Here is a 26,937-nt window from a genome sequence, read left to right on the forward strand (position 1 = left end):
GTTATATCTCCCAACTATTGGACCAAGTCTTAACTCCATGATACAGCTTGGCTGGAGCCAGTTATGGTCGCTCCTAATAAAATGATCTTCAAAATTCTCTTTCCTAAAAAGGGCTCAAAAAATCAAGTGAGTGGTGGGCAAGGGGAGAGAGAGCATTAGGACAAATACATAATGCATGCAGGGCTTAAAACCTAGATGATGGGTTGATAGGTGCAGCAAACCACCATGGCACATGTATCCCTATGTAACAAACCTGCACATTCTGCACATGTATTCCAGAACTTAAAGTAAAATTAAAAAAAAAAAATCAAGTAAGCATCAGACCTCAGAATTGTAAGCACATCAGGCTCCTGAAGCCTGAATCTGCCCTGATTTGGGTATAAAGGAGATTTAGTTCTTCTGGTGAGTGAGGTATCATCCCAGGATAATAGCGCCTCTGAAACGGGGCTGGTTGCAGCTCAGCACTAAAGATGCAAATCTCCAGGGAAATGTTGGGAAAGGAATCACTTTAGGCTGAAACTTCCTTGGGATTTGCTCAGTTTTGGGCATCTCTAAAGCTATCCGGGGATAGAGACGGTGATGTTAATGGTATTTGAGGCTAGATCTCCTGGGTTCTTCTCCAAGCAAGGCCTGGACTCCACAGGCCACCTGAGACTTTTTTGAGACGAAGTGTCACTCTGTCGTAGCCCAGGCTGGAGTGCAGCGGCGCAATCTCAGCTCACTGAAACCTTTGCCTCCTGGGTTCAAGTGATTTTCCTGCCTCAGCCTCCCAAGTAGCTGGAATTACAGGCACATGCCATGCCACCATACCCAGCTAATTTTTGTATTTTTAGTAGACACAGGGTTTCACCATGTTGGCCAGGCTGGTCTCAAACTCCTGACCTCAAGTGATCTGCCTTCTTACAGAGAGTCACACTAGCCTGACCACAGCTTCCTGATGTCCAGCTCAGGCCTCACCCGACATCCAAGCCCTCTATTTGTGTGACTTTGCAGACAGAGGTGAAAGGATGTGGCCAGGCTCCTGGCTCTATTCCCAGATGTGCTGAGCTGACACTCTGGGCATGACATGGACCTCTCTATGCTACAGATTGTCTGTTGATTCCCTTTCTTCCACAGAAAATAGGACTAGAAGTCACAGAAAGGAGATGAGGTTTAACAGGAAAAACTACTGAGCTGGCTCTTCTATTAGCCAAAAGAATCAGAGACCCTGATCATGTAACCAGTTTGGAATTTATGGGGTATTCGGTGACCTAGCATTGAAAACTTCAGGCCAACACTACTCGCCGAGAATGAAGAACCCCATCCTGCTGGAACTCAGGTCTGCGTCTGACCCTCACTTTCCTGTACCAGGGTCTCAAATGGTTCCACATCCCTAAGGTCCGAGCCCTGACAGCAGGGAGGAGTAGCAGTGATGGCCTCACTTCCTGGTACACTTTTTTTTTTTTTTTTTTTCTGAGATGGAGTCTCACTCTGTTGCCCCGGCTGGAGTGCAGTGGTGCGATCTCAGCTCACTGCAACCTCTGCCTCCTGGGTTCAAGCAATTCTCCCGCCTCAGCCTCCTGAGTAGCTATTACACATGTGTGCCACCAAGCCTGGCTATTTTTTGTATTTTAAGTAGACACAGGGTTTCACCATGTTGGCCAGGTTGGTCTCAAACTCCTGACCTGACGTGATCTGCCCACCTTGGCATCCCAAAGCGCTGAGATTACAGGTGTGAGCCACTGCACCCAGCCCCTGGTACACTTTTAAAGATTTTCAGTGCCTGGTCTCTAGTCCCAGTCCAGACCCATTACACCAGGCTCTTAGGGAACACAGCCTCGGCACCAGCACTGTGAAGGCTACAGCTGCTTTCAATGGGCACTTGGGCCTGAGAACCAGCGATATTCTAGGAAGAAATGGCAGCGTCTGCTGCTTCTTTTTGGTGCTGTCTACTAAGTCAGCAGTCAGCCTACTTACTGGCTTTTTCATCTGTAAAATGAGGAGTTAATAATAGCAACTATCTCTAGAACTGGTTGTTTTTAGACTTAAAATAGAAAATTTACCCAAAAAGGCTTCGTGAGCTATAAAATATTATGCAAATGCAACTTCTATTACAGTGTTCAGAAACAACATAGCATGCATCTATTCTATCACAGCAAGCATGCATCTATTCTATCACACACAAGCATGCATCTATTCTATCACACACAAGCATTTGCATGTGTGAGCATCGCTCTGGGCATTCACATGTTGTGATGTTTTGATTGTAAAGTCATTTGCATGTTAGTGATGAGCTGCTGGAGAGCCTCCTTGAGCATGCTTTGATCCTTGGTACTCACCTGGGTACTCACTCTCCAAAGACTGAGAATGGGGAGACAGGGAGACAGTGACAGCCAGACTCTAATGTCACTGTCAAACGACGTGGATGAATAGTCTAACTGGTTTTTCTCCTACAGAAACCTGCTCTGGCTTTAAGAAGGCATCTCCAAGAACTGCCAGTGGCCTGAAACACCAGCCGAAACCTGGGAAGGGTCCCTGCCCCACCAGCCGTACCAGGAGCCTGGCAGGGCATGGCTTTGAGCCACACTGGGCCCTGGCAGCTGCTGACACTGCTGAGTGCCGGGAGTCATTGGGCTGGTGCCCCTCCTTCAGACCACGCAGCAGACCACTGAGAAACAAGAGAGATGGAATCTGTCTCCAGGCTCAAAGCCCGCTTCCCGCTTGGCTGCTTTCTCAGTTCAAGCTACAGCAGGGCAGACGCTGTCTGAAGGAGAGCAGGCAGTCCTGGCAAGGCCAAGTTCCATGAGAAAGCACCCATGGGTGTGAAGTGGGTGCTGCTCAGTGCTCTCCCACCCTGTGCATGCCCCAGAGGGGCAGGGGCAGGGGTCCTCCTTTGGGTTGCGCAGGAGAGGCAGGCCTTGCACTGTGAGTGGAGGCGCTTGGCTCTCATGAAGGCTTAGGGAAAAGTGTACTGGCCTGTTTTGGGCTTCAGGGACCTAAGTAATGGCCTCTCCATTGTTTTATTTTTACTGTGGCAATGGTGGCATCTATCATAGAGCCAACTGCAGGTGGTCTGAGATCGAGTGGTGGTGCCATGTCCAAATCTGCCGGGGAAGGGCTAACTGCCATGGATGCCAGCAAGATGGAAAACCGGTTCTGCACACCGTGACCCAAAAGGGGGAAAACGATGACCAAGCTGGTTAATAATAAAAGATCATTTTCACGTTGAGAGCATAAGATCTGAAAAATGAAAGGACAAAGACGTCTGCTTAACAGAGACGCACACACACCACACACACACACACACACCACAGGTACACGTACACACACCATACACACACCACACACAAACACACAGGTACACGTACACACACCATACACACACGCACCACACACAAACACACAGGTACACGTACACACACCATACACACACACACCACACACACACACACACAGGTGCACGTACACACACCATACACACACCACACACAAACACACAGGTACACGTACACACACCATACACACACACACACACACACACAGGTACACGTACACACACCATACACACACCACACACAAACACACAGGTACACGTACACACACCATACACACACCACACACAAACACACAGGTACACGTACACACACCATACACACACGCACCACACACAAACACACAGGTACACGTACACACACCATACACACACACACCACACACACACACAGGTGCACGTACACACACCATACACACACCACACACAAACACACAGGTGCATGTACACACACCATACACACACGCACCACACACACACAGGTACACGTACACACACCACACACACACACACCACACACACACAGGTGCACGTACACACACCATACACACACACACCACACACACACAGGTGCACGTACACACACCATACACACGCACCACACACACACAGGTACACGTACACACACCATACACACACACACCACACACACACACACAGGTACACGTACACACACACCATACACACACCACACAAAACACACAGGTACACGTACACACACCATACACACATGCACCACACACAAACACACAGGTACACGTACACACACCATACACACACACACCACACACACACACAGGTGCACGTACACACACCATACACACACCACACACAAACACACAGGTGCACGTACACACACCATACACACACGCACCACACACACACAGGTACACGTACACACACCACACACACACACACCACACACACACAGGTGCACGTACACACACCATACACACGCACCACACACACACAGGTACACGTACACACACCATACACACACACACCACACACACACACACACAGGTACACGTACACACACCATACACACACCACACACAAACACACAGGTACACGTACACACACCATACACACATGCACCACACACAAACACACAGGTACACGTACACACACCATACACACACCACACACACACACAGGTGCACGTACACACACCATACACACACCACACAAACACACAGGTGCACGTACACACACCATACACACACGCACCACACACACACAGGTACACGTACACACACACACACATACACACACCACCACACACACAGGTGCACGTACACACACCATACACACACACATACACCACACACACAGAGGTGCACGTACACACACCATACACACACGCACCACACACACACAGGTACACGTACACACACCATACACACACACACCACACACACACACACACAGGTACACGTACACACACCATACACACACACACACCACACACACACAGGTACACGTACACACACCATACACACACACAGCACAAAAACACAGGTACACGTACACACACCATACACACACACCACACACACACAGGTACACGTACACACACCATACACACACACCACACACACACAGGTACACGTATACACACCATACACACACCACACACACACAGGTACACGTACACACCATACACTCACACCACACAGAAACACACAGGTACACGTACACACACCATACACACACACACCACACACACACAAGTACACGTATACACACCATACACACACCACACACAAACACACAGGTACACGTACACACACCATATACACACACACCACACACAAACACACAGGTACACGTAGACCATACACACTCACATCACACACAAACACACAGGTACACCTACACACACCATACACACACTACACACAAACACACAGGTACACGTACACACACCATACACACTCAGACCACAAACACACAGGTACACGTATACACACCATACACACACCACACACAAACACACAGGTACACGTACACACACCACACACACCACACACAAACAGGTACACGTATACACACCATACACACACCACACACAAACACACAGGTACATGTATACACACCATACACACACACCATACACAAACACACAGGTACACGTACACACACCATACACACACACCACACACAAACACACAGGTACACTTATACACGCCATACACACTCACATACATGCAGATATACACAGGTACACGTACACACACCATACACACACACACCACACACAAACACACAGGTACACGTATACACACCATACACACACCACATACAAACACACAGGTACACGTATACACACCATACACACTCACATACATGCAGATATACACAGGTACACGTACACACACCATACACACACACACACCACACACACACAGGTACACGTATACGCACCATACACACACACACCACATACAAACACACAGGTACACGTATACACACCATACACACACACACCACACAACACACAGGTACACGTACACACACCATACACACATACATGCAGCTATACACAGGTATACACCCGCAGATATGCATACACACAAGTATACAAATACACACCACACATAGATGCACACACATAGACATATGCCACACAAACACACCACACACACACATACACCACACACACAGATACATAAATATGCATACATATGTATACACAGACATCCCCACATACCACATGCGCACACTACATACATAGACACACACATGCTACACATATACAAACACAGATACACCACACACAGATACACACATAAACACACACCATATATGCATGCAAACATACAGACACACGTGGACACACACAGACACTCCCCCAAACCATATGCGCACATCATGAATGGACGCACACATACCGCAAACAGATGCATACATATCCCCCCTCCCACACACACACAGATTCCTGGGGACATTACAAAAGCCTACAGGCCCCACTAGCCGACTTTAGACCATGCATTTTAAAATCCTGACACACGGCAGTACCGATTCCGAACAGGACGAACCCACTGGCCCATTAGGGGAAGCCCTGGCAGCAAATGAAAAAAAGCACCCTCTAGAAAGCTACTATTTAGTGCTCAAGAGTAAAGAACTGGGGAGATGCTGAGAAAAAAATTCATAGCAAGACATTAAGGAATGGATATCTCATTAATTTTAAAAGAGAAGATTGAATGGACAAGTGTCTAATGTGTTGACTGTAGAAAAACAAGCCAATTAAAATAGCTGTTTGTTCACGGCCATGCTTTAACTGGGTGATATTTTTCTTTTCATGAATCTCTTCCACTTAAATTCTCTCCGTCTTGGGAGGTCCGCCTTATTTCCAAGGCAAGCAAATCCTGCTCAGATCCTGGTCCATTGAGGTCTGTCCGAGGAGTCTTTTCCTCGCCTCTGTTGAGATTTCCTGCCATGTACACAGTAGTGTGAGGTAGACGGTCTCGGGAGTTGGGATTGGCTTGACCAAGCATCTTGTTCTGTTTTTTCTTTCAAGGTTGAATCATGAAGGAAGCAAGAAGAGGGGAAGAGAGGTGATGGATGGAGGCGCATCGGGCAGCGTGTGCCCCTAAATTCAGATCGATGCCCTGAGGGACAGCGTGCTGCTGTGTAAGTCTGCCCGCCTGGATACTGCCGGCTGCAGGGAGCTCTCTGGCATCCCCCAGAACACATCTGGTGTCTAGAAAGTGTGCTTTACGGCCGGGCGCGGTGGCTCAAGCCTGTCATCCCAGCACTTTGGGAGGCCGAGACGGGTGGATCACGAGGTCAGGAGATTGAGACCATCCTGGCTAACACGGTGAAACCCCGTCTCTACTAAAAAAATACAAAAAATTAGCTGGGCGATGTGGCGGGCGCCTGCAGTCCCAGCTACTCGGGAGGCTGAGGCGAGAGAATGGCGTAAACCCGGGAGGCGGAGCTTGCAGTGAGCTGAGATCCGGCCACTGCACTCCAGCCTGGGCGACAGAGCGAGACTCCGTCTCAAAAAAAAAAAAAAAAAAAGAAAGTGTGCTTTACCAGGCGCTTTTGGTACGAGAGGAGCCATTGCTATGGGTGTGACCTAACACCTCTGGATTCATCAGGAAATGGAAAGGTCATGTCCTGTGCAGCTGGCGAGGCTGACTTGCCTACCCCTAAGAGGATCACTTTTTTTCTGGCACAATCCACTTGATAAGGACTCTAGCAAAACCATTTTCTTGATAGCGATGGGCCCTTCATTTCCTAACCTGTTCACTACCCTTGGAGGCTGAGGTCTTCACTCGACTCCTGTTTCAGGGAAGGAAAGAACTAAAGCAGCTGTTCACAAGCAGGGGCATGTTCATCTCGCTGTGTTTCAGCAGGCTTGGATGACAGAAATTTATGATGTCATTTGACATGAGCTGTGGAGAACAAACAGTATGAGACATTGGCTCTATTTTTATGAATGAGGATGAGTTGTTTACGAACAAAATACATTTTTCACTCATTGTTCCACGATTTGATGATAGTCATGGAAAACTGAGTTATTCAAAGACCTCAAAGATGTGCAGATGTTTAAAGTCTTATGACTCACGGCTTTGGTAAAATAATGCTTAACTAATAAGGAAAAATAGCTCCTGGAAACATCCCCAGCTGAGCCGCGTAGGGGCTGTGAGCATCTCTTAGCTGTGGGATGCCCCATAAGGGGGTGGTGGCAGCAACAGGCTGTGAGGTGGGGGTTCAGGCAAACGCCGGACGTGTGCAGCCATCCGTGGAGATGTGACGGGCACCACAGTGCAGTGGCCTTAAAAAGCACTCTCTAATGAAACATGAAATTATGTACCTTTCTGTGGGGTCCAGCCCTACAGGGCCTGTGGATTTTTTAAAGTCCTGAGGAGCCAGAGGAATGTTAAAGAAACAGTCTTTAAGATCAATGATGATAAGTGGCCAATACTCAGGAATCGTAGCAGGGGATGGCAAGCCGGGTTGCCATAGGTTGAAGGACAGCATGTACTGCCCTGAGATCAGTAAGTATTTTCCACTTACCAGATTTCTTTTCGATAACAAAAACAGGTGAATTCCAAAGGGAAAAAGATTGCTCTATGTGTCCCAATTTTAATTGTACAAGGACCAAAATATGGAGTGCCTCCAGCTTATTTTTAGGGAGTGGCCACTGATCTACCCAAACTGGTTTCTGAGTTTTCCAAGTTAAGGGGATGGGATCTGGAGGCTTGATAGTGACTGCTTCTAGAAAGAAAAACCAAGTCCTGTTGAATCCGATTTATGAGTAGGTATAATAGGCTCAGTAGTACCTTGTGCTGATTTTTCCAAACCTGTACCTTGAACAAATCCCTTTTTTTTTTTTTGCCTTAATGTCTTTACTTTGTTGTCTGTAATTACCTTGTGGAAAAGAAATCTGTGTCCCCCATTGTTGTAAAAGATCTATTCCCCAAAGATTAACTGGAATAGGTGTAATGAGGGGGTGAATAGTACCAGTCTGTCCCCCTTGGCCCATACAGTATAAAATAGTGGAACTTTCATAAACCTCTGAAGCCTGACCAACACCAACTAATGCTGTGGATGCGTATTCTTTGGGCCAGTGTCTAGGCCATTGATGTAAGGCTCTAATGGAGAGATCAGCATCTGTGTCAATCATTCCTTCAAACTTCCTTCCTTGAATATACATAGAGCACACAGTGCGAGTATCAGAAATCTTGCTGGCCCAATAGGCTGTTTTGCCCTGAAAGTCTGTGCTTCCGAAACCTTCGGTTCTGTTACAAGAACTAGATCCTAGTGGAATGTAATGGAGTATAAGAAGTTGAGGATTGCGGTCTCCTGCTGCTGCATACCAAGGTACCGCAGAGCTAATGACAATATGAATTTCACCTGAATAATCAGAGTCGATTACACCAGTATGTACTTGAACACCTTTTAAATTTAGGCTTGAGCGACCAAGAAGCAAGCCGACAGTGCCAGGTGGCAAAGGGTCAGACACACCTGTGGGGACAGCAATAGGTGGCTCTCCGGGTAAGAGAGAAATATCTCAAGTGCAGCAGAGATCTACAGCGGCTGAGCCTGTGGTGGCAGGGGACAAGCATTGTACTGATTTGTCTTGGGGCGGAGTCATTAGATCCTGTGGTACAAATGGCTGAAGTGGGAATTGGGGGGCAGGGGCAGGTTGAATGGCTGGGAAAGTGCTCATCTGGCCGGCCGCCAAAGGCTGTGAGTTGAGGAATGTCCCATTGTTTGGAGGGGCCTGGGGCCGGCCCTCTTTCCATTTCCCTGGTTGTTGAATGGCTTTAAAGGGGTTACGATCAATGTCAAATTTTGAGTGACCCAATGATTTCCCTTACGGCATGGTGGGCACAGAGTGGAGGGCAAAATTTGTTGCTGTATAGGGTTTTGTTGTTGGCATTGAAAAGAACGGCGGCCTGAAAGCCGAAGACAATTTTTCTACAATGCCCTGCTTGGTTGCATTGAAAGTGTTTGCCAGAGAATCATTCAGGCATTCTAATAGTGGCCGTGGCTTGTGCCATGACCATTGCTGGATGCAGAGTTACTCCACGCCTTCACAGGCTTTAATGTAGGAGGAAACTACATCACCTTCTGGTGGAATTTTGCCTTTCATGGGGCGAATAGCTGCCTGACAGTCTGCATTTGTTTGTTCGTAAGCTGTAAGTTCTACAAGTCGTTGGTCATGGCTATCAGGGATTGCTTTCTCTGTCACATCTTGAAGACGGGCAATACATTCTGAATAGGGTTCATGTTGTCCCCGTGTAACGGCCGCAAAAGATGGACACATTTTGCCGTCATTCTAAATCTTATCCCAAGCATCTAGGCAACATTTTCGTAATTGTTCAATAATCTCATCATTTAGTATAGTTTGGTTTCGAATTCCAGCCCGTCGTCCCATTCCCAGTAACTGGTCAGCTGTAACAATAACAGGAGGATTAGAGCCCTGATTAAGATGAATGCGTTCCTGGACAGCATCAACCCACCAAGTCTTGAATTGTAAATATTGGGATTTAGATAAGACTGACTTTGCTAGAATTTTCCAGTCACAGGGCACCAGACATTTACCTTCTGCTAGGGCCTTTAATATGGAACGGACGAAAGGGGAGTTGGTGCCGTACTGCTTCACTCATGCTTTGAAATCTTTGAGGAAGTTAAAAGAAAAACTTTCCCAAGCAGCAGGGCATAGCTGAACCTGGCCTGGGTGAATAGGATCTGGTTGGACTGCTGTCTGGACTGTAGGTATACATGGAGCTGGCTGCGCCACGGCAGCAGGCAGTTGTGGGGGCTGATTATTCACCTGAGGAGCCTGATTCTCAGGCTGAGGGACCTGATTCTCAGGCTGTACATCTGGAGAAGCCACGGGATCAGTCGCCTGCTGAGCAGGGTCAGCTGGCTGTGGCTGATTTTGTGCCGCAGGGGTGGCAGGTATAGGAGGTTGTAAAATTCCAGGAAATTGCCAGGCCTCAGGAGCCCCATATTCTCTTACCTGAGTGATGGCTCTCATAAGAGGAGTGTCATCTTGAGGGATGTATGTAACTTGTTGCTTATGAGCAGCAGTGGTGGTGGTGGCAACTGCATGAGTGACCGGACCAGAAGGAGAAAGAAGTTAGGGTTTTGAACAGAGGAAGAATCGAGAACCTGTAAGCCAGGTTGAGGCGAGATGACCTGCTGGGCAGGTCTTTCAGGGGCCTGAGGTCCAGGCTGCTGCAGTAACTATGGGACAGGCTTCAAGGGAGCCTGATGTGCTGAAGGAGAAACAGAAGTGAGAGATGGATAACCGGGCTGCGGAGGGATAGGTTTGAAGGCCTCATTGCCAGGTCAAATAGATGGAAAGTTGACGGCCCTGCAGTAGGGCTGAGCAGAGACAGAGTTGAGAGCCTCGTTACCAGGCTGAACAGACGGAAGGTTGAGGGCCCTGCAGCAGGGCTGAACAGGGACAGAGCTGAGAGCCTCATTACCGGGCTGAACAGACGGAAGGTTGAGGGCCCTGCAGCAGGGCTGAGCCGAGACAGAGTTGAGAGCCTCATTACTGGGCTGCATAGAAACGTAGTTTACAGCCTCTTTTTCAGGCAGTGTAGCCTCATTTTCAGGCCATGCAGATGGAAGGTAGGGCTGAGGAAAGACAGGAGGGTCCGGTTGCAATGGCTGTTGATAATATACTTTGGTTGGATTTTGCTGGTTTGGGGAAATGAGATCATTTAAATCATGTAAAAGTTCATCATAAAGCGATATCGGGGGCGCGGTAGGCTGTGGTGTAGGCAGCGGGGCCAAAGGAATGTCAGAATGGAGGTCCGTCTGTAAAACGACGGCCTCAATCTGTGCAGTATCCTCAGGAGAAAGAGAACTGAGGACTTCCTCAACCTCCTCAGAGGAGGGGGAAGAGGGCTCAGTCTCCAGGTTGTTCTCCTGAGTCTGCAAGGAATCCAGAACAGAGTGAACCAAAGCCCAGATTGACCAAATGGTGGGAAGAATAATACGTCCCCCTTTAGGAGCAATTTTGAATTGTCGACCGATCTCATCCCACTCTTTGAGTTCTAAGGTTCCCTCAGTAGGAAACGAAGGACAAAGTTGATCTATGACCTCAAACAATTCAGTTAACTTATCAGCAGAGACTTTTACATCTCCTTCTTTAAGGAGAGTTTTTATAAAGTTTAAATAAGCCAAGTACTTAGTACTGGCCTGTCCCATGGTTGCCTGGGATACTCTGAGTGCCCAAGCTTACCACCAAGCTTACTGACCACAATTCTCAGGAATCTGTCGTTGACATCCTCCCCTGAGTTCCATGCTCGAAGCGCGCCATCACACAATGAAAGAGAAATCCTCACTGGACGCCAGGTATAGGGTCCAGCCTTACAGGGCCTGTGGGTTTTCTCTTTGTGTGCAGAGACGAGAGATGGTAGAAATAAAGACATAAGACAAAGAGATAGAAGAAAAAACAGCTGGGCCCAGGGGGATCACTACTGCCAAGACGTTGAGACTGGTAGTGGCCCCGAATGCCTGGCTACTTATTGTATACAAGGCAAAGGGGCAGGGCAACGAGTCTGAGTCATCTCCAATGATTGATAAGGTCACGCAAGTCACGTGTCCACCATACAGGGGGCCTTTCCCTTTATGGCAGCCGAGACGGAGACAGAGAGGACAGCATACGTCACGCGTCATCATTTCTTCTAAGCACTTATCAGAAAGATCGAAGACTTTAATACTTTCAGTAATTCTGCTACTGCTATCTAGAAGACGGAGCTAGGTGTATAGAACGGAACATGAAAGTGGACTAGGAGTGTGACCGCTGAAGCACAGCATCACTGGGATGATTCCTTTCCCGCTCTGCTAAGTGACGGGCGCCTTCCCAGGCACTGGCATTACCACTAGACCAAGGAGCCCTCTAGTTGCCCTTATCCGGGTGTGACAGAGGGGCTCACACTCTTGCCTTCTGGTCACTTCTCGTGTCCCTTCAGCTCCTAACTCCATATGACCTGGTTTTTCCTAGGTTATAATTCCAGAATAGGGATTACTGTAATAACAGAACAAAGAGCAATTCTACAAACTAATGATTAATAATATTAATAATCATATCTATATTCTATTTCTAGTACAACTATTCTTATTATTATTTTCTTCATTATACTGGAACAGCTTGTGCCTTCAGTCTCTTGCCTTGGTACCTGGGTGACTTGCCGTCCACACTTGCCATCATTTCTTCTCTTTCTTTGGAGGAAAGATTGATTCTATATGTCCCAGAGAAAGAGAGAGAGAGAGAGAGAGTGTGTGTGTGTATCTGAGAGAGAGAGAATGAAAGACCATGTGATATCTAAAAGATAATTCAAAAACCAAAACTTCCCTTTTTCAAAGTACTCCCTTCCTCCCCGAAATGAGAACATATTTATCGACCCGTTCAAAAGTCTCCTCCTCATCTCTGAAGGACAAGCCCCGGGGTCTTAAACCGCCTCTCTGCTGCAGCTCAGGCTAGTGGTGAAGCCACCTCACACTGCAGGGCAGTGATACGTCATCACAAGAGTCTTCCCCACCCTGGGGTTGAAGCCAGAGGCCAGTGCTTATTTCCTGAGCCGTCCCAGACCCACGCTGTCTGCTGCCCACAGCATTCCTTCCAGCAGTTGGCCACTGGCATGATCAGCACAGACCACGGCATCTGCTGACATTTTTAGAATAAGGCCACTGTGCTGGCACTTGCATGTGTCAGCGCAGCCACCCTCAGCTGAAATTGTGGTGCTCGGGGGTTCAATTTACAGGACGTGCCCATGGGCAGGGCTGGAGCCCACTGGTCTGTTGTGTGCTGTGTTCTCTGACTTTAGGGGGCTTCACCATCCCACTGTATTTAGAGCAGCCCCCTGTAGGCCACTGGGTTATTGGGCAGTCTCTGTCCTTCCCATCTCCCAGCTGACCCAGGGAGCCCTGGCCCAGCCAAATTCATTGTTTCCTCCAAACCTAACTTGGCTTGGCAAGAGCAGAGGGGACCCAAGGGAGGCTAGGATGGAAGATTGTGAGGGAGAGACCCTTACTGCCTGACCCCAGAGAGGGTGGTGGTGACGACGGATATACACACGAGGGTGTGTCCACTGCAGGACCACTGCCTCACGTGGCTTTTTAAGTGGTTATTTGGAGTAAGGTTCAGTATGTGCAGTGCTGTGTGCGTTTTGTGTGTGTGTGCTTGTGTGGTGTGTGTGTATGGCATAATGTGTGTATGTGCAGTGAAGGTGTATGTGGTATGTGTGTTTGCTGTATGTCTATGGGTACTGTGTGGTGCAGGTATGTTCTGTGTATTTGTGTGCATGTGCATGTGTGCCTGTCTTTGCATATGTGTATGTTTATGTGTGCACGTGGGTACAAGTGTGTGTACATGTATGTACATGTGTGCACATGTGAATGTGTGTATGTGCACATTTGTGCATGTGCTTATGTGTATGGATGCATGTGTGCACATAAATGTGTGTGCCCATGTACATGTGTATGTGTGTATATACATGTATGCATTAACATATATGCATGTGTGCATATGTACACGTGTGCATGCCTTTTGTTCATGCGTGCATGTGTGTAGGTATATGTATATGTGTGCATGTCTGTGCATGTGTGTAACCTCCTTAGAATAGGCAGAGATTGGGGCTTTCTTTGTCTACCCCAGTTTCCTTTAGGCTGTCTTCACAGAGAAAGGAATAGCTCAAAACCCACAACCTTGCTTTGCCCTGATGGGGGATTTCTGGGTTTCCTCAGTCTGTCTTTTATTAGGCAGGCCATGGGCTGTCAGGCCCTTGCTGGGTAGATGCTCTGCTCACCAATAAAAGATAGAGGCAGGGCAGGACAGGGCCCCTCCCTGATGGGCCTCCCCCTGCTGTGTGGTGGAATCTCACAGACAACTTTGAGTGGCCTGTGCACATCCACTTTTTTTTTTCTTTTTTTCTTTCTTTCTTTCTTTTTTTTTTTTTTGAGATAGGATCTTGCTCTGTCACCCGGACTGGAGTGCAGTGGTGCCATCACAGCTCATTTCAGCCTCGACCTCCCAGGCTCAAGCTATCCTTCTGCCCCAGCCTCCCAAGTAGCTGGGACTACAGGTGCATACCACCACACCTGGCTAATGTTTTGATTTCTGCAGAGACAAAGTCTTACTATGTTGTCCAGGCTGGTCTCAAACTCCTGGGCTCAAGAGATCCTCCTGCCTGGGCCTCCCAAAGTGTTGGGATTATAGGCGTGAGCCACTGCACCTGACCCACACATTCACTTTTTTAGGACATGGCAGGGACTTAATGTTTTAGAAAACATTTAGCTACCCCTTTGACAATGCTGCTTGACACTATTTGACAGTGTGACTTACCATATCCTGATAACTTCCATGAAAATCATCACAAAGCTAAATTTACGTTTTTATTAAAAATCACAGTTTTTAAAAATGTCCAGTGACACAATGTAGCTCTTCTGAAATGAATGGGAAACATGACACACTGCTAACCAGTGGAGGGAGCTCTTTGCAGGGCTGGGAGGCCTGACAATGCAGCTGTTGCCTCTGCAAGTAGAAATCCAGGCCAACTTGCAGTCATTGGACTGATGTCCAAGGGCAATCACCATCCAGCAACTACAGGCAGGGCTGGGTGATAGGGAGTATGGGAGAAGGACATGCTCAGATGAAAACATGCATGCAACGATTTTCACCACTGAACGTACTGTTTTCTGTGACAGAAACACTCAGCCCTGCTGAGGGACAAGATATTCACGGCCCCAGCAGCCAATGTGATGCCGCTAGGCCAGTCTGTCCATGATGCTCCTTTGTTCCCTGCTAAAGAAGGACCATAAGGTGAAAGGCACCTTACCTTATGGAGTGAGCCCAGACCCCAGGGAAAAGCTTGGGTAGAACAATCCAAGGGGCAGCCTGGGTATGAGAATCCAGCCCAAGCTAGCTGCTCTAGAAGCTCTAGAAGCCTGGAGGCCTTTCCCAGCTTCCCAAATGTAGCCCTTTTCACATGACCCATCCTTCAATTCAGTTGCCTTTCTCTATTTGCCCTTCTTAGTGGCTGCAGGGGAAAGGATAATTATTCCTGACCACAGGACACATTTTCACTAGAAAAGACTTCCTCGTGCTGGCCAGTGGGAATTCTGTACACAGGTGCCTGCTTCACCAAGCGGACAGGCTCAGGAGATTGTCCAGGGACAAGGAGACCCAGCTGGACCTCTGCAGGGAGGTGAGGCCCCTGCCCACCTCTTACCCCATCACATTCTGGATGTTTGGCATCCCACGGCTCCTGGGAGGGAGAAGTGCTGAGAAAGAGGCCAAAAATCACACAGAAAGAAGAGAGAAAACTGCACACACTTCCTACATAGGTTCTACCATATTCCTACGAGCATGGGGCCTGTGTTAAAGACTCCCTCTGGAAGTTACAGAAGGAAGCCACCAGGAGTTCAGCCTCACAGCCTCTTTCTCAGATGCGGTCACCACTTTACCAAACCTGGCACATCCAACCACTCCTTTCATAAGTCAAGGATTAGTTAAGACCAGAAAATAATTCTCCGGTCTTGTATCTTCACCTCAAACTCACATTCCAAAAGGCCTATTTGTGGTGAGGCTCAGGGTCTTTGGCTTGTGATGAATTAACACTTCCTTTGGAAACTCTTTAGGTGGCTTTGATCCCTGTACTGTCCCCCATTACAGTCACAGAAAGCAACAGGGGATTCTGGCAGCACCCTCTCTGTGGAGGAGAGGAAGGTGTGGACCACGTTCAGGGGAAGGCAGCCCGAAGCTGCCCTCAGTGAGACGCTGGGGGATGGGCCTCTTGCCCCTGCTCTGCAGCCTCCATGCAGGGCTTTATTTACCAGTCACCCGGTCTTCAAGACAGTCTGCAGGAGAGAGAATTTTGGGGGGAAAGTAAGCCAAGCCAGTTCATTCAAATGGTCCCCTTTTATCACAAACATGTAAGTCTTCCATCTCATAACAGAGACAGTAAAACAGGATCCAGGCTTTTTTTTTTTTTTTCCTTCCTTAACTGGCTACATGCTTAGAAACTGCACTGGTCAAACTTGATTTTCTTTTTAAAGCCTCAAAACACTTTTATTGTCATGAAAGCTTTCCAGTGACCAGGGATCAGTCTCATGGGCTGTCAGAGCCATGCCGTAGGAGGGGCCAAATTCCTCTGCCTTTGCCTTCCCTTCAGGAGTCACATGCTAAGGCATCCTTGGGCATTCGGAAAAGGCCGCTTGGGGTGCGAGTGCTCTAGGCCACTCTGCAATGCCCCTGGGCGCAATGAGTAACAAATGCACTCCTGGACCCAGAGAAGGGGAAAGACACGAAAGGGATTTGGAAACAGATCGTACAAATAACCTGTATGAAAATCACACAGACAAGAAAACAAACAAATCCATCTAGCCCCTGGGATCCTGCCATCCGTCTTCTCTCCCAGCACTGCCTTTGCTTTGTGGAGGGTGAGTCCTGGGACAGGCTTTGGGTGACACGTCACGGGCGTGTTCCATCCAAGGCTGGCTCTCCCAACTGGCAGAGGGAGGTGGCTGACAATCAATTCCTCTGGATACATTTTCCTGTGATTGCTTCTGTGATCAAAGACAGCCACCGACAGGTACGGGAGCTGTTAGTTCACCACGTCATAGTAGTAATTGCGCAGCCGCAGTTCCACTGCCGCGAATCCGGGCCTGTTCTCCACACTGGAACGGGAAGAGATGCATTCTTGTTTGTCAATGTGCTTGTGGAAAAAATGCTGATCACAAGCGGGGCCTCTGCAGGCTGAGTACCAGTGGTGCTGCTCCCTGGTGGCTGACTCTAGGGCCTGCAGCTCACAGTGTGGTCCGTGAGCTACCTGCCCCAGGGTGACCAGAAGGCTGTCAGAAAGTGTCAGCCTATTATAGACCTAAATAATCCATATCTGTATTTTAACAAGACTTCCAGGTGATTCACGTCCACCTTAAAGTAGGAGACTTTTTGCATTAGAACTGGGAGTGTTTTAGCCCCAGGTTCAGATATGCGGCACACAATACGCTTCTGTGCCACAGGCAACACAAAGAGGCTGTCTCTCTGTGATTTTAGCAAAACAGGTGTCTGAAAATACTTGGCAAATGTACTGCGGATATAGTCAACATCTGACTCATAATCTTGTTAAGAGAAGAAATACGAACATAGCTTTAATTCTCCCTTTCCACACTCTAATCGATGGCTCTGGATTTTCTGAAAATGAGCTGTTGATACGGGTTCTTATGAAAACTAAAAACATGTCATGGCAGAAGCAAAGACCTGGGGCTTGTCTATGATCCACCTTAATATAGCCAGTCCTTACTGCCACTGCTGGCCAGGGAGGCACTGGTGTTAGTGAACTACGGGCAAAAGCGTTAACAATTTGCAGTCTCTAAACAAACATTTACAGACACTTCTGTTTACTCTCACACAGACATCCTTTACAGATCAGTTGGAAGCAAGTACTAAAACCCCGATAATCGATCCTCACTTAGAAGTTATTTTTCTTATTTTGCAAGATTTCTGGATATATTACAAGTGGGTGAAGTTGAAATACAATAAGTGACAAAGTGAAATAGAATGTGAGGTTAAATTGTATGAAACTGTCCACGTTCAGCCATTTTGACCTATGGCAATGGCAATTTCATATTGTTCAATGTCGACACAAGAGAACAGCCATAGAACGTGCATCAGAACCAAGACTCACTTATCATTTTAAGAGCAGAGTGGCTTCTACAAATCAAAATGGGTAGCTTTGTCAAATGGCATCAAAATACATGGTTTCACTTATAGCTTTCAATAGCGAGCAGAATGATAAAACTGCTGGAATTGATCAGTGTGGTCAGCCATCTGTGGTCACGTCTGGGGACACGGGCCTCCCACGGTGTCACTAAGAGGGACCTTGTCTCTGGCCACCAAGTGTGTTCCAGGAGGGGATATGGTGGCCACGCCTCTGGTACAGGAGCATGCGTCCACCCAGAGGGACAGCCTCTGTCTTGCTCCTAAACTTCTAGAGTCAAAGAGAACATACTTTAGCATCTTTGCCAAACAGGGGGCTCTGCTCCAACTGCGGGGATCCAAATGGTACAAAGAGCACCTCTGGATCTTGCTCTGGGGGTTCATCTGCCCAGCAGCCAAGCACCAAACAAATAAAGGGAAACAGGCATGCAGACTCGTCCTCAGGAAAGACACCTGCTCAGTCTCCTAGGAAATGTCTCCTGTACATCCATGGGAGGTGCTGCCTCCAGGAAGGTGGGACACAGCGGTGCTTCAGCAGCAGGAGGGTGATGCAGTGCCCTTGCGTGCCCAGCTTCCTGCCCTGCCCTGGCCTGCCACTCTGCTTTCAGGCCAGAGTGCAGTTTCTGCTCTGGCCCTCGTGCCCAGTGACCCCCTTCCTCTCCCCTCATCCTTATACCCAACCTTGCTTCTTAGCCTGCGCGTCTCAGCTGCAAGCCCTAAAGGTGGCCTATTTGGAGCCCCTGCAGGATGTGTGCCCCTTCCCTCCCCATGATTTTCTGTTCTCTTTTAAAGTGCCCAGTGTGTGATTTTATATAAAGAGATACACGTCTTCATCCTGGGTTCCTGGCACAGAGCTCCTAAAACCCGTGGAATTTCCTGATTGTTGGGCTGAAAGCAGCATCTTTTGTTATTCATAATAAACCCCCTTTAACCATACCCGGGTTTGTGCTGAGACTACTTCTCTCCCTCCCTCCCTCTTTCTCTCCCTTCATCTACCTCCCTCCTGCTCTCTCGGTCTGTCTCTATATATCACCTTGGAGAGGGTGGCTGTTTACCACTGAGGAAAAAATGAAAAAAACAAAGCAAAACTAAACAAAACAGAGAATACACTAGGACCACCTGTAGTCCCTTCATTGAATCCACCACATTCTAGAAGCTCCAATATGCTTCTGTGCTGCAGGCAACTCTGAGAAACTACCTCGACACGAGAGGGTTTTAAAAATCCCATACACACACGGGATGTCCTCCGGGTCCCTGTGCCTTCCTTGCTTTGCTTTCTCACTGGAGTCATCCCTTTCCTAAGATACACCATAGGACACACTTATTTTTAGCTTATTATTTATTGCCTGTCTGCTCCAGTCCCAACCATAAGGTCTGATAAGGACAGGGTCTGAGGCTTCTGTGAAGCTTGCATCTGGGGCGGCAGCCTGCACAGCATGAGCTCCGGCAGTGGCCACCGACCCTGTGAAAGACCCAGGGCTCTCAGAGGATGTGCCGCTCAGAGGAAAGCTGGCTGAGGTACTGTGCAGGGAGCCAGGGCAGATCTCACCAAGGTCCTGGGAATTCATGCTGTATCTTGGGCTTACTGATCTTTAAACAGGAATTGGAGCCGCATCTAGAGCCTCCCTGCCTCTCAGAGAAACTGGACAGCCCAGGAATTTTCTCCATTCGGCAGAGGCCCCCACTGGAGGGCTGGGACTATTAGGAGACTGTTTTTCAGGATTGAGAGCACCAACTTCTCTCCATTTGCAAGGGCTTTCCCCACGGGTGTCTTCAATCACCCCAAGCATGACTTGGCTCCGGAAAACACTACAGTGGAAGGCTTCCTGACTGATTCCTGCTTTTCTAAGGGCCAGTGTTTCCTTCTTGGCTTTCACGCTGCCTTCTTGAGTGACCTGCATGGGGCAGGGCTCTGATGTGTTTCCTCTTTGGAAAGCCAGAGGGGGAAGGAGTGAAGCATGGGCCATCCCAAAATATGCCAGATTGGGGTATTGATTATTTTGAGTTGAAAATATTGGATAACTTGTAGTTTCGGAAAGGACGCGCTGACCTGTCTCTTTGTGTCTGCAGCAAGCCATAAAGATTCCTCGGGGAAGGAGACCCTCCCTGTAGCAGGATGAGAAAATGGCCCTCATCATCAGAGATTGGGCACCGGAGCTGCAGTGGGCCTGAGTAAACATATTTAACAAAGTATCCCTTATCTTCCACTGGTTTTACACCATCCTCATATCTCCTAGTGCCTTCTCTAGAAAATTTACTCCTAGCCAGATTTGTCCTGTCATTTCTTCTTAAATGTATGGTTCTTTGTCTAAAAAGTATAAAAGCATCTTGCTTTGGCCACTTCTTTAGACTTCACTGTCTTGTGAGTTTCCCCATAAACATGTAAAACTAATAAAATTGGTATGCTTTTCTTTTAGTAATCTGCCTGGTATCAATTTGGTTTCTAGGTCCAGCTGTAGAGCCCGCTAGGACTAAAAAGGGGTTGGAGATAATCTCTGGCTCTCTCACAATGGTGAGTGAGGGATGCTGTCTGCCTTCTCAGGGCTCTGTCATTGAGGCTGGGAAGTCCCTTTGAATTCCCTCCAGGACCACACCCTGGAACTGATGACAAGGGCTGAGGTGAGGGAACCCTGCACCTTCTGGAGGGCCTCGAGCAATAGCCCGGGTTACCAGGACCAGCCCTTGGCGCTTCTGAGTTCTCCTTGTGGCCCTGCTCCAAGGAATGTTTTTCTTTTTTTTCATTCACGTGCACCTCATTGAATTTCTTACGTTCAAAGTGATACGGAGCTAGAAAGAAATTATCTAGGCATATAGAGTGGGTGACAGAGTCCTCTGTAAGGTTTCCTTGTAATAAAAAGCAGCCCGTAAATCATGTCTTTTTCTAACAAAAAGCAGCCTGAAAAATCAAGCTGCAAGCATAGATAAGCAAGCTAAAAGCTCGCATAGGTAAATGCTGGAAGCTGTGTCGACAGAAAAGGGACACCTGGAGGCCAGGGATATTCAACATGGAGGTTCCCTCTTCCACTTTCCTTGTCGCCAAGTGTGCAGTAAAAAAGCAGGCAAAGACCGGGCGCAGTGGCTCACACCTGTAATCCCAGCCCTTTGGGAGGCCGAGGTGGGCGCATCACGAGGTCAGGAGATCCAGACCATCCTGGAGCTGAGATTGTGCCACTGCACTCCAGCCTGGGCGACAGAGCGAGACTCCGTCTCAGAAAAAAAAAAAAAAAAAAGCAGGCAACATGGCGCCGGCCAAGTAGAGACCTCATCTGCATAATAAAAGATTAGGGTGGGGCGACCAGTTTCCTTCCGTGTTATGTAAATGACCCACCTGGTCCAACCAATCTTTGGGCCCTATGTAAATCAGACACAAACTCGTCTATAAAACCCTGTGTATTTCCACAGGAACCTGAAGAACCACTTGGCAGCCCTTATCTGTCTGCAGGAGAGACAGCTTTTCTCTTTTCTCTTGCCTATTAAACCTCTGCTCTTAAACTCACTTCTTGGGTGTCTGCATCTTCGATTTGCTTGGCGTGAGGCAATGAACTCAGGTATTAACACAGACAAAAATACAGCTCCTTCAAAAGTTTCTGAACATCTCCCCACCTCCCCCAACCCTGTTTGAGGTCACTACTAGGAACACTGTAACCTTCAGAAATATCGCTTTGTTGGGAAATAAATCAAAGTCTGATAAAGAGCTGTGATTTCTAATCTGGGGCATGGGCCATCGTCATGATTTCCCTGTGACTGGGGCTTGTGCCCGGGAGCTGATTCCTCTAAGCCTGCAGAACTCACGGAAATGCACCACTGCAGAGCGGACTGGGGTGGGAACCAAAAGGGGAAAGACACTGCCTGCCTGGGAACCTCACTCAGGTTGCATCTGAAATCTCCAGGCGGGAAAATACAAACGTAAGAGAAAGAATGCTCTCTTAAGGAGACTGTTTACTGCTTTACTTCGCTGTAATTCTGGTGAATATCCAGTGAGCATCACCTAGACTGCTTTCCCTCCCCAGTCTCCCCCTGGTGGACCATTCTGGAAATAACAGTGCCCACTGTTAGTGTGTCCATGGAGGACAGAGGTGGGCCCAGCAGCCCCCATCCTGATTCCTTGAGTCACAAGAATGCACCACGGCCCAAAGGGTATTCAGCGGCCTCACCGCAGCCACCTGGGAGCCAAGTGGGAGGTGGTGCCCCTGGCTGCAGCACCTAGCCCTCTCCCCACCCACTTTTCACTCCTCACTGTAAAACACACACCACAAAGAAGAATCGACAGAAATAAATAGATCAGCACCAACGTTAAATGTAAAAACTCCCCACTGCGAGTTCATTTTTAATTCCGAGTTTTTGCATTTGTATCACAATGATTTAAACTCTACCCTCCTCACCCTCCTACAGGAAGGGAAGCCTTGCAAAGGGAGCTGCAGGCAGGACCAAAGAACACTAGCAATAAAGGGTCATAGGCTGCCACGTGCCCAAGGGCTGCCCTCCCCAGGGTCCAGTGCTGCCAGTGCCTACCTGCCAATGGTTCTGACAATTCTGGTTTGGGCACTGGGAGAATTAAGCCAAGACTTAGGAATAAACATCCTCCTAAATCCATGAATAACACTTCCCTCTTGCTGACACTTAGCTCTCCCTGTAGCACTAACACTTGGGGTTGGAGAAGATGCCCCAGGGCCCAGGCCAGGCCCCTCTCCGGAGCCACAGCAGCAGCAGGGGCAGGGAAGCATCTACCCACAGTTTGCCTGCTGCCTTTGTGGCTGCCCCCTGGTGGTTTCTAGATGGAGAGTGAGATTATTTCCCCGTCACTCACAACTGTGGTCGAGTGATACTCCCAGGGTGGGGAGGGGAGGTCTCGGAACCCCAGGTGGCATCTGCAGCATTTGAAATAGCCCTCATTGTAATCCCAGCACTTTGGGAGGCTGAGATGGGCGGATCACAAAGTCAGGAGATCGAGACCATCCTGGCTAACACGGTGAAACCCCATCTCTACTAAAAAATAGAAAAAACTAGCTGGGCGAGGTGGCGGGTGCCTGTAGTCCCAGCTACTCGGGAGGCTGAATGGCGTGAACCCGGGAGGCGGAGCTTGCAGTGAGCTGCGATTCGGCCACTGCACTCCAGCCTGGGCGACAGAGCGAGACTCCACCTCAAAAAAAAAAAAAGAACTAGCCCTCATCTTCCAGAAGCTCTGGCAATGTCAGCTGTATCTGAGGGCAAAGCTGATTCCACAAAGCATCACATCCATGGCCAGGATTTGTGATGTCCTCCTGATCACAAACCACGTCGATTCTAAGCTGCATGGGCTCTGTGTGCACAGTCCAGTACCAGGGAGCTGCAGATGGCAGCTTGGGGTCACCGTGCTCCGCACGCACAAGCAGGCTGCTGAGCCTGGCAAAGCTGTACTCCTAGTTTTCAGTGACAGTGCATTTTCCTTCCCTGCTCAGCTGCCCTGAGCATCACCTGAGAATAATGCCAGGTGTACTTTACAAGCATAACAGCACCTGGGATCCACTAAGCGAGATGTATGAGGGCAGTCAGGGTGGACTGAGGCCACCACTTCAAGGATGAGGTAGATTCTAGGGAAGTGCAACCTTCGCCAATCCATCTGTGAGCTGGCCAGAGTCCGAGGTCACCCTCACTGCTCATGGTCATCAGGGAGTCAGGAAAGTATAACATCCCCTACCGAGTACTGCTACCATCCTCTATATGCCAGAAACGGCATCCAGCCCCAGACTCTTACAAACACCTTTTTAGCTTGACTGCCCTTGCCCCATATCTCCACCATTATCGATGTTTAAATTTGGACACTTGGGCTAGAGTCTCTGTCTAAACTTGCTCTTTAGGCTCTACCACATGTAAGTGCATGGGCCAGAAAGCAAGGCCTCTTAAAGCAGGACCAGCCCCCACCATTGTTTGTTTAGAAAGGGGGCACATTCCTGATTCATGAAAAGGTGAACTTTATGCTTTTTTCAGACGCCCAGCCATTTCACCTGTCTCCAGAGCATTTAAATACGTCGCAGACAGTGTTAGGTACTCACTCGTACGTCCAGCACAGGTTCATGAGATCGTACATCTCTCTTGGACACCCTGCAGGGCACCCCATCCGCTCTCCTTTCTCTAACATAGCGGTGACTTCACTTCCTTTCATCCCCTACAACATGCAAGATATGCATAAGCTTTTTGTTTTAAAAAGGTGTTAGCCAAACAAAACAAAACAGTCACTCCAAGACATGGAGGAGTACACATTGTATGATTTTAATTATATGAAGTATAAAAACAGGAGCACTTAATCTGTGATGCTGGAGTCAGATGGGTCATCCGCAGGGAAGGCTGTGTGTGCAGAGGAAACAGGCCTCTGGGGTTCTGTTCTTCATCTGGGGGCTGATTTCATGGGTATGTTTCATTTGTGGAAAAACCACTGTGCCGCATGCTAAGAGTTGTGCCCTTTTTGGTATATATGTTTTAATTAAAAGATCTAAAAAATGTAACTAAGATACTGTAAAGAGTCATGATTTCTATTTCAACTCTAATGAATAATGAGCTGGGTTATATTTTGTGTATATTTACATGCGTTGACACACAATGGGGAAAACACACTCTTCAGTGAGCATCACATATTTCGTCCTCAGTTTGGAATAGACTGAGGGCACATTAACTGCTTACTGGTAAAAGATAATGGGAGACTCAGAGAGGTGCTCAGATTTTAGGATTTTCAGGTTCCTGTAAAGACACTCTGGTGCTTATCTGTTCTAATGGCCCCACAGTGAGAAAATGAAACAGGAGTGGCTCACTCGATACGGCTTCTGACCATAGGAGAATGCTTCCCACATCAACACTCCAAAGCTCCAGACATCGCTTTTGCTGGAGAACTTGTAGTAGTTGATGCATTCCGGAGCGTACCACTTGACAGGCCACTTTCCATGGGTCTGGGCCTAAAAGCAAAGCAGAGGGAGAAATTCCATTAAGAAAAAAATTGTGGGCTGGGCGCAGTGGTTCATGCTGGTAATCCCAGCACTTTGGGAGGCTGAGGAGAGCAGATCACTTGAGATCGGGAGCTCAAGACCAGCCTGGCCAACATGGCGCAACCCCGTCTCTACTAAAAATACAAACATTAGCCAGGTGTGGTGGTGAGTGCCTATAATCCCAGCTACTTGGGAGGCTGAGGCAAGAGAATTGCTTGAACCCAGAAGGCGGAGGTTACAGTGATCTGAGATCACACCACTGCACTGCAGCCTGGGTGACAGAATGAGAGACTCCATCTCAAAACAAAAAAAAAAAAAAAGAAAGAAAGAAAAGCATAAAACTGTGTACACTCATGTTCATAGCAGCATTATTCCCAATAGTCAAAACATGAAAGTAACCCAAGTGTCCTTCAGCAGATGAGTGGATAAACAAAACACCCTCTATATAGACAAGGGAATAGTATTCAGCCTTCAAAAGGAAGGGAATTCACTACAATATGCATGAGCCTGGAGGACATTATGCTGAGTAAAATTGAGACAGGAGAATAGGGCCTGGAGGCAGGGAACCTAAGCACTTCCTAGAACTAAATCGAATGGAAACACTTCAGATATGACAGGAAATATCCTCTTCATTTACATAGGCTGTACACCAGTAAATAACTTTGTAACTTCACTTTAGCCTCTTCATTGACACAGAGTGTACCCCAAGTAACCAGTGAACACCTCTAGAGGGTATTTAAACCCCAGAAAACTCTGTAACTGAGCTCTAGAACCCCTATGCTCAGGCCCGCTCCCACCCTGTGGAGTGTACTTTTGTTTTCAATAAATCTCTGCTTTTGTGGCTTCATTGTTTCCTTGCTGTGTTTGTGCATTTTGTCCAGTTCTTTGTACAAGATGCCAAGAAGGTGGACACCCTCTACCATAACAAAATAAGCCAGTCACCAAAGGACAAATACTGTATGGTTCTGGTGAGGTACCAAGAGTAGCTAAACTCATACAGACAGAAAGTACAATGCTGGTTGCCAGGTTCTAGTAGGGAGGGGAGAATGGGGAGTCGGTGTTTGATGGGGACAGAGTTTCCGTTTTGCAAGATGAAAAGAGTTCTGGATATTCGTTGTATAACAACATGAATGTACCTAACACTGCTAAACTGTACACATTAAAAAATGATTAAGCTGGTAAATTTCATGTTACATGTATTTTATCACAACTTTAACAAAGAATAAAATCCTGAGCCACAAAATACTGTGTGTGTATGTGTGTGTGTGTCTGTATGTTTAGTCTGAATTTTAAAGATACTATTAAATATTAAATCTTAAAAGCTTTAAAATTATTTAAAAAATTTTAAATATATTTAATATATTATTTATATTTATTTATATATTATATATTTATATATTATATATAATATATATATTTATTTATATATAATATATAATATATATTTATATATAATATATAATATATAATAT

At 47.7% G+C, this 26,937-nt stretch overlaps 1 protein-coding gene across 5 annotated transcripts in view; it reads right to left on the bottom strand.

Moving 5' to 3' along the window:
* Positions 1-15,172: 15,172 nt before the first annotated feature.
* SYK (spleen associated tyrosine kinase) overlaps positions 15,173-26,937 on the bottom strand; it is a 96,726-nt gene continuing 84,961 nt past the window's right edge. For all 5 annotated transcript variants that reach the window (XM_033236815.1, XM_033236811.1, XM_033236813.1 and 2 more), the window contains 3 exons: positions 25,295-25,435; positions 24,542-24,654; positions 15,173-17,467 (listed from right to left, as the gene is read on the bottom strand). In XM_033236815.1, the coding sequence (XP_033092706.1) occupies positions 17,395-17,467; positions 24,542-24,654; positions 25,295-25,435 (327 nt within the window). In that variant the 3' untranslated portion in view covers positions 15,173-17,394. The remainder of the gene's footprint in view (positions 17,468-24,541; positions 24,655-25,294; positions 25,436-26,937) is intronic.

The sequence above is a fragment of the Trachypithecus francoisi genome, unplaced genomic scaffold (genome assembly GCF_009764315.1).
Source record: "Trachypithecus francoisi isolate TF-2019V2 unplaced genomic scaffold, Tfra_2.0 Lachesis_group16, whole genome shotgun sequence".
NCBI classification, from domain to species: domain Eukaryota; kingdom Metazoa; phylum Chordata; class Mammalia; order Primates; family Cercopithecidae; genus Trachypithecus; species Trachypithecus francoisi.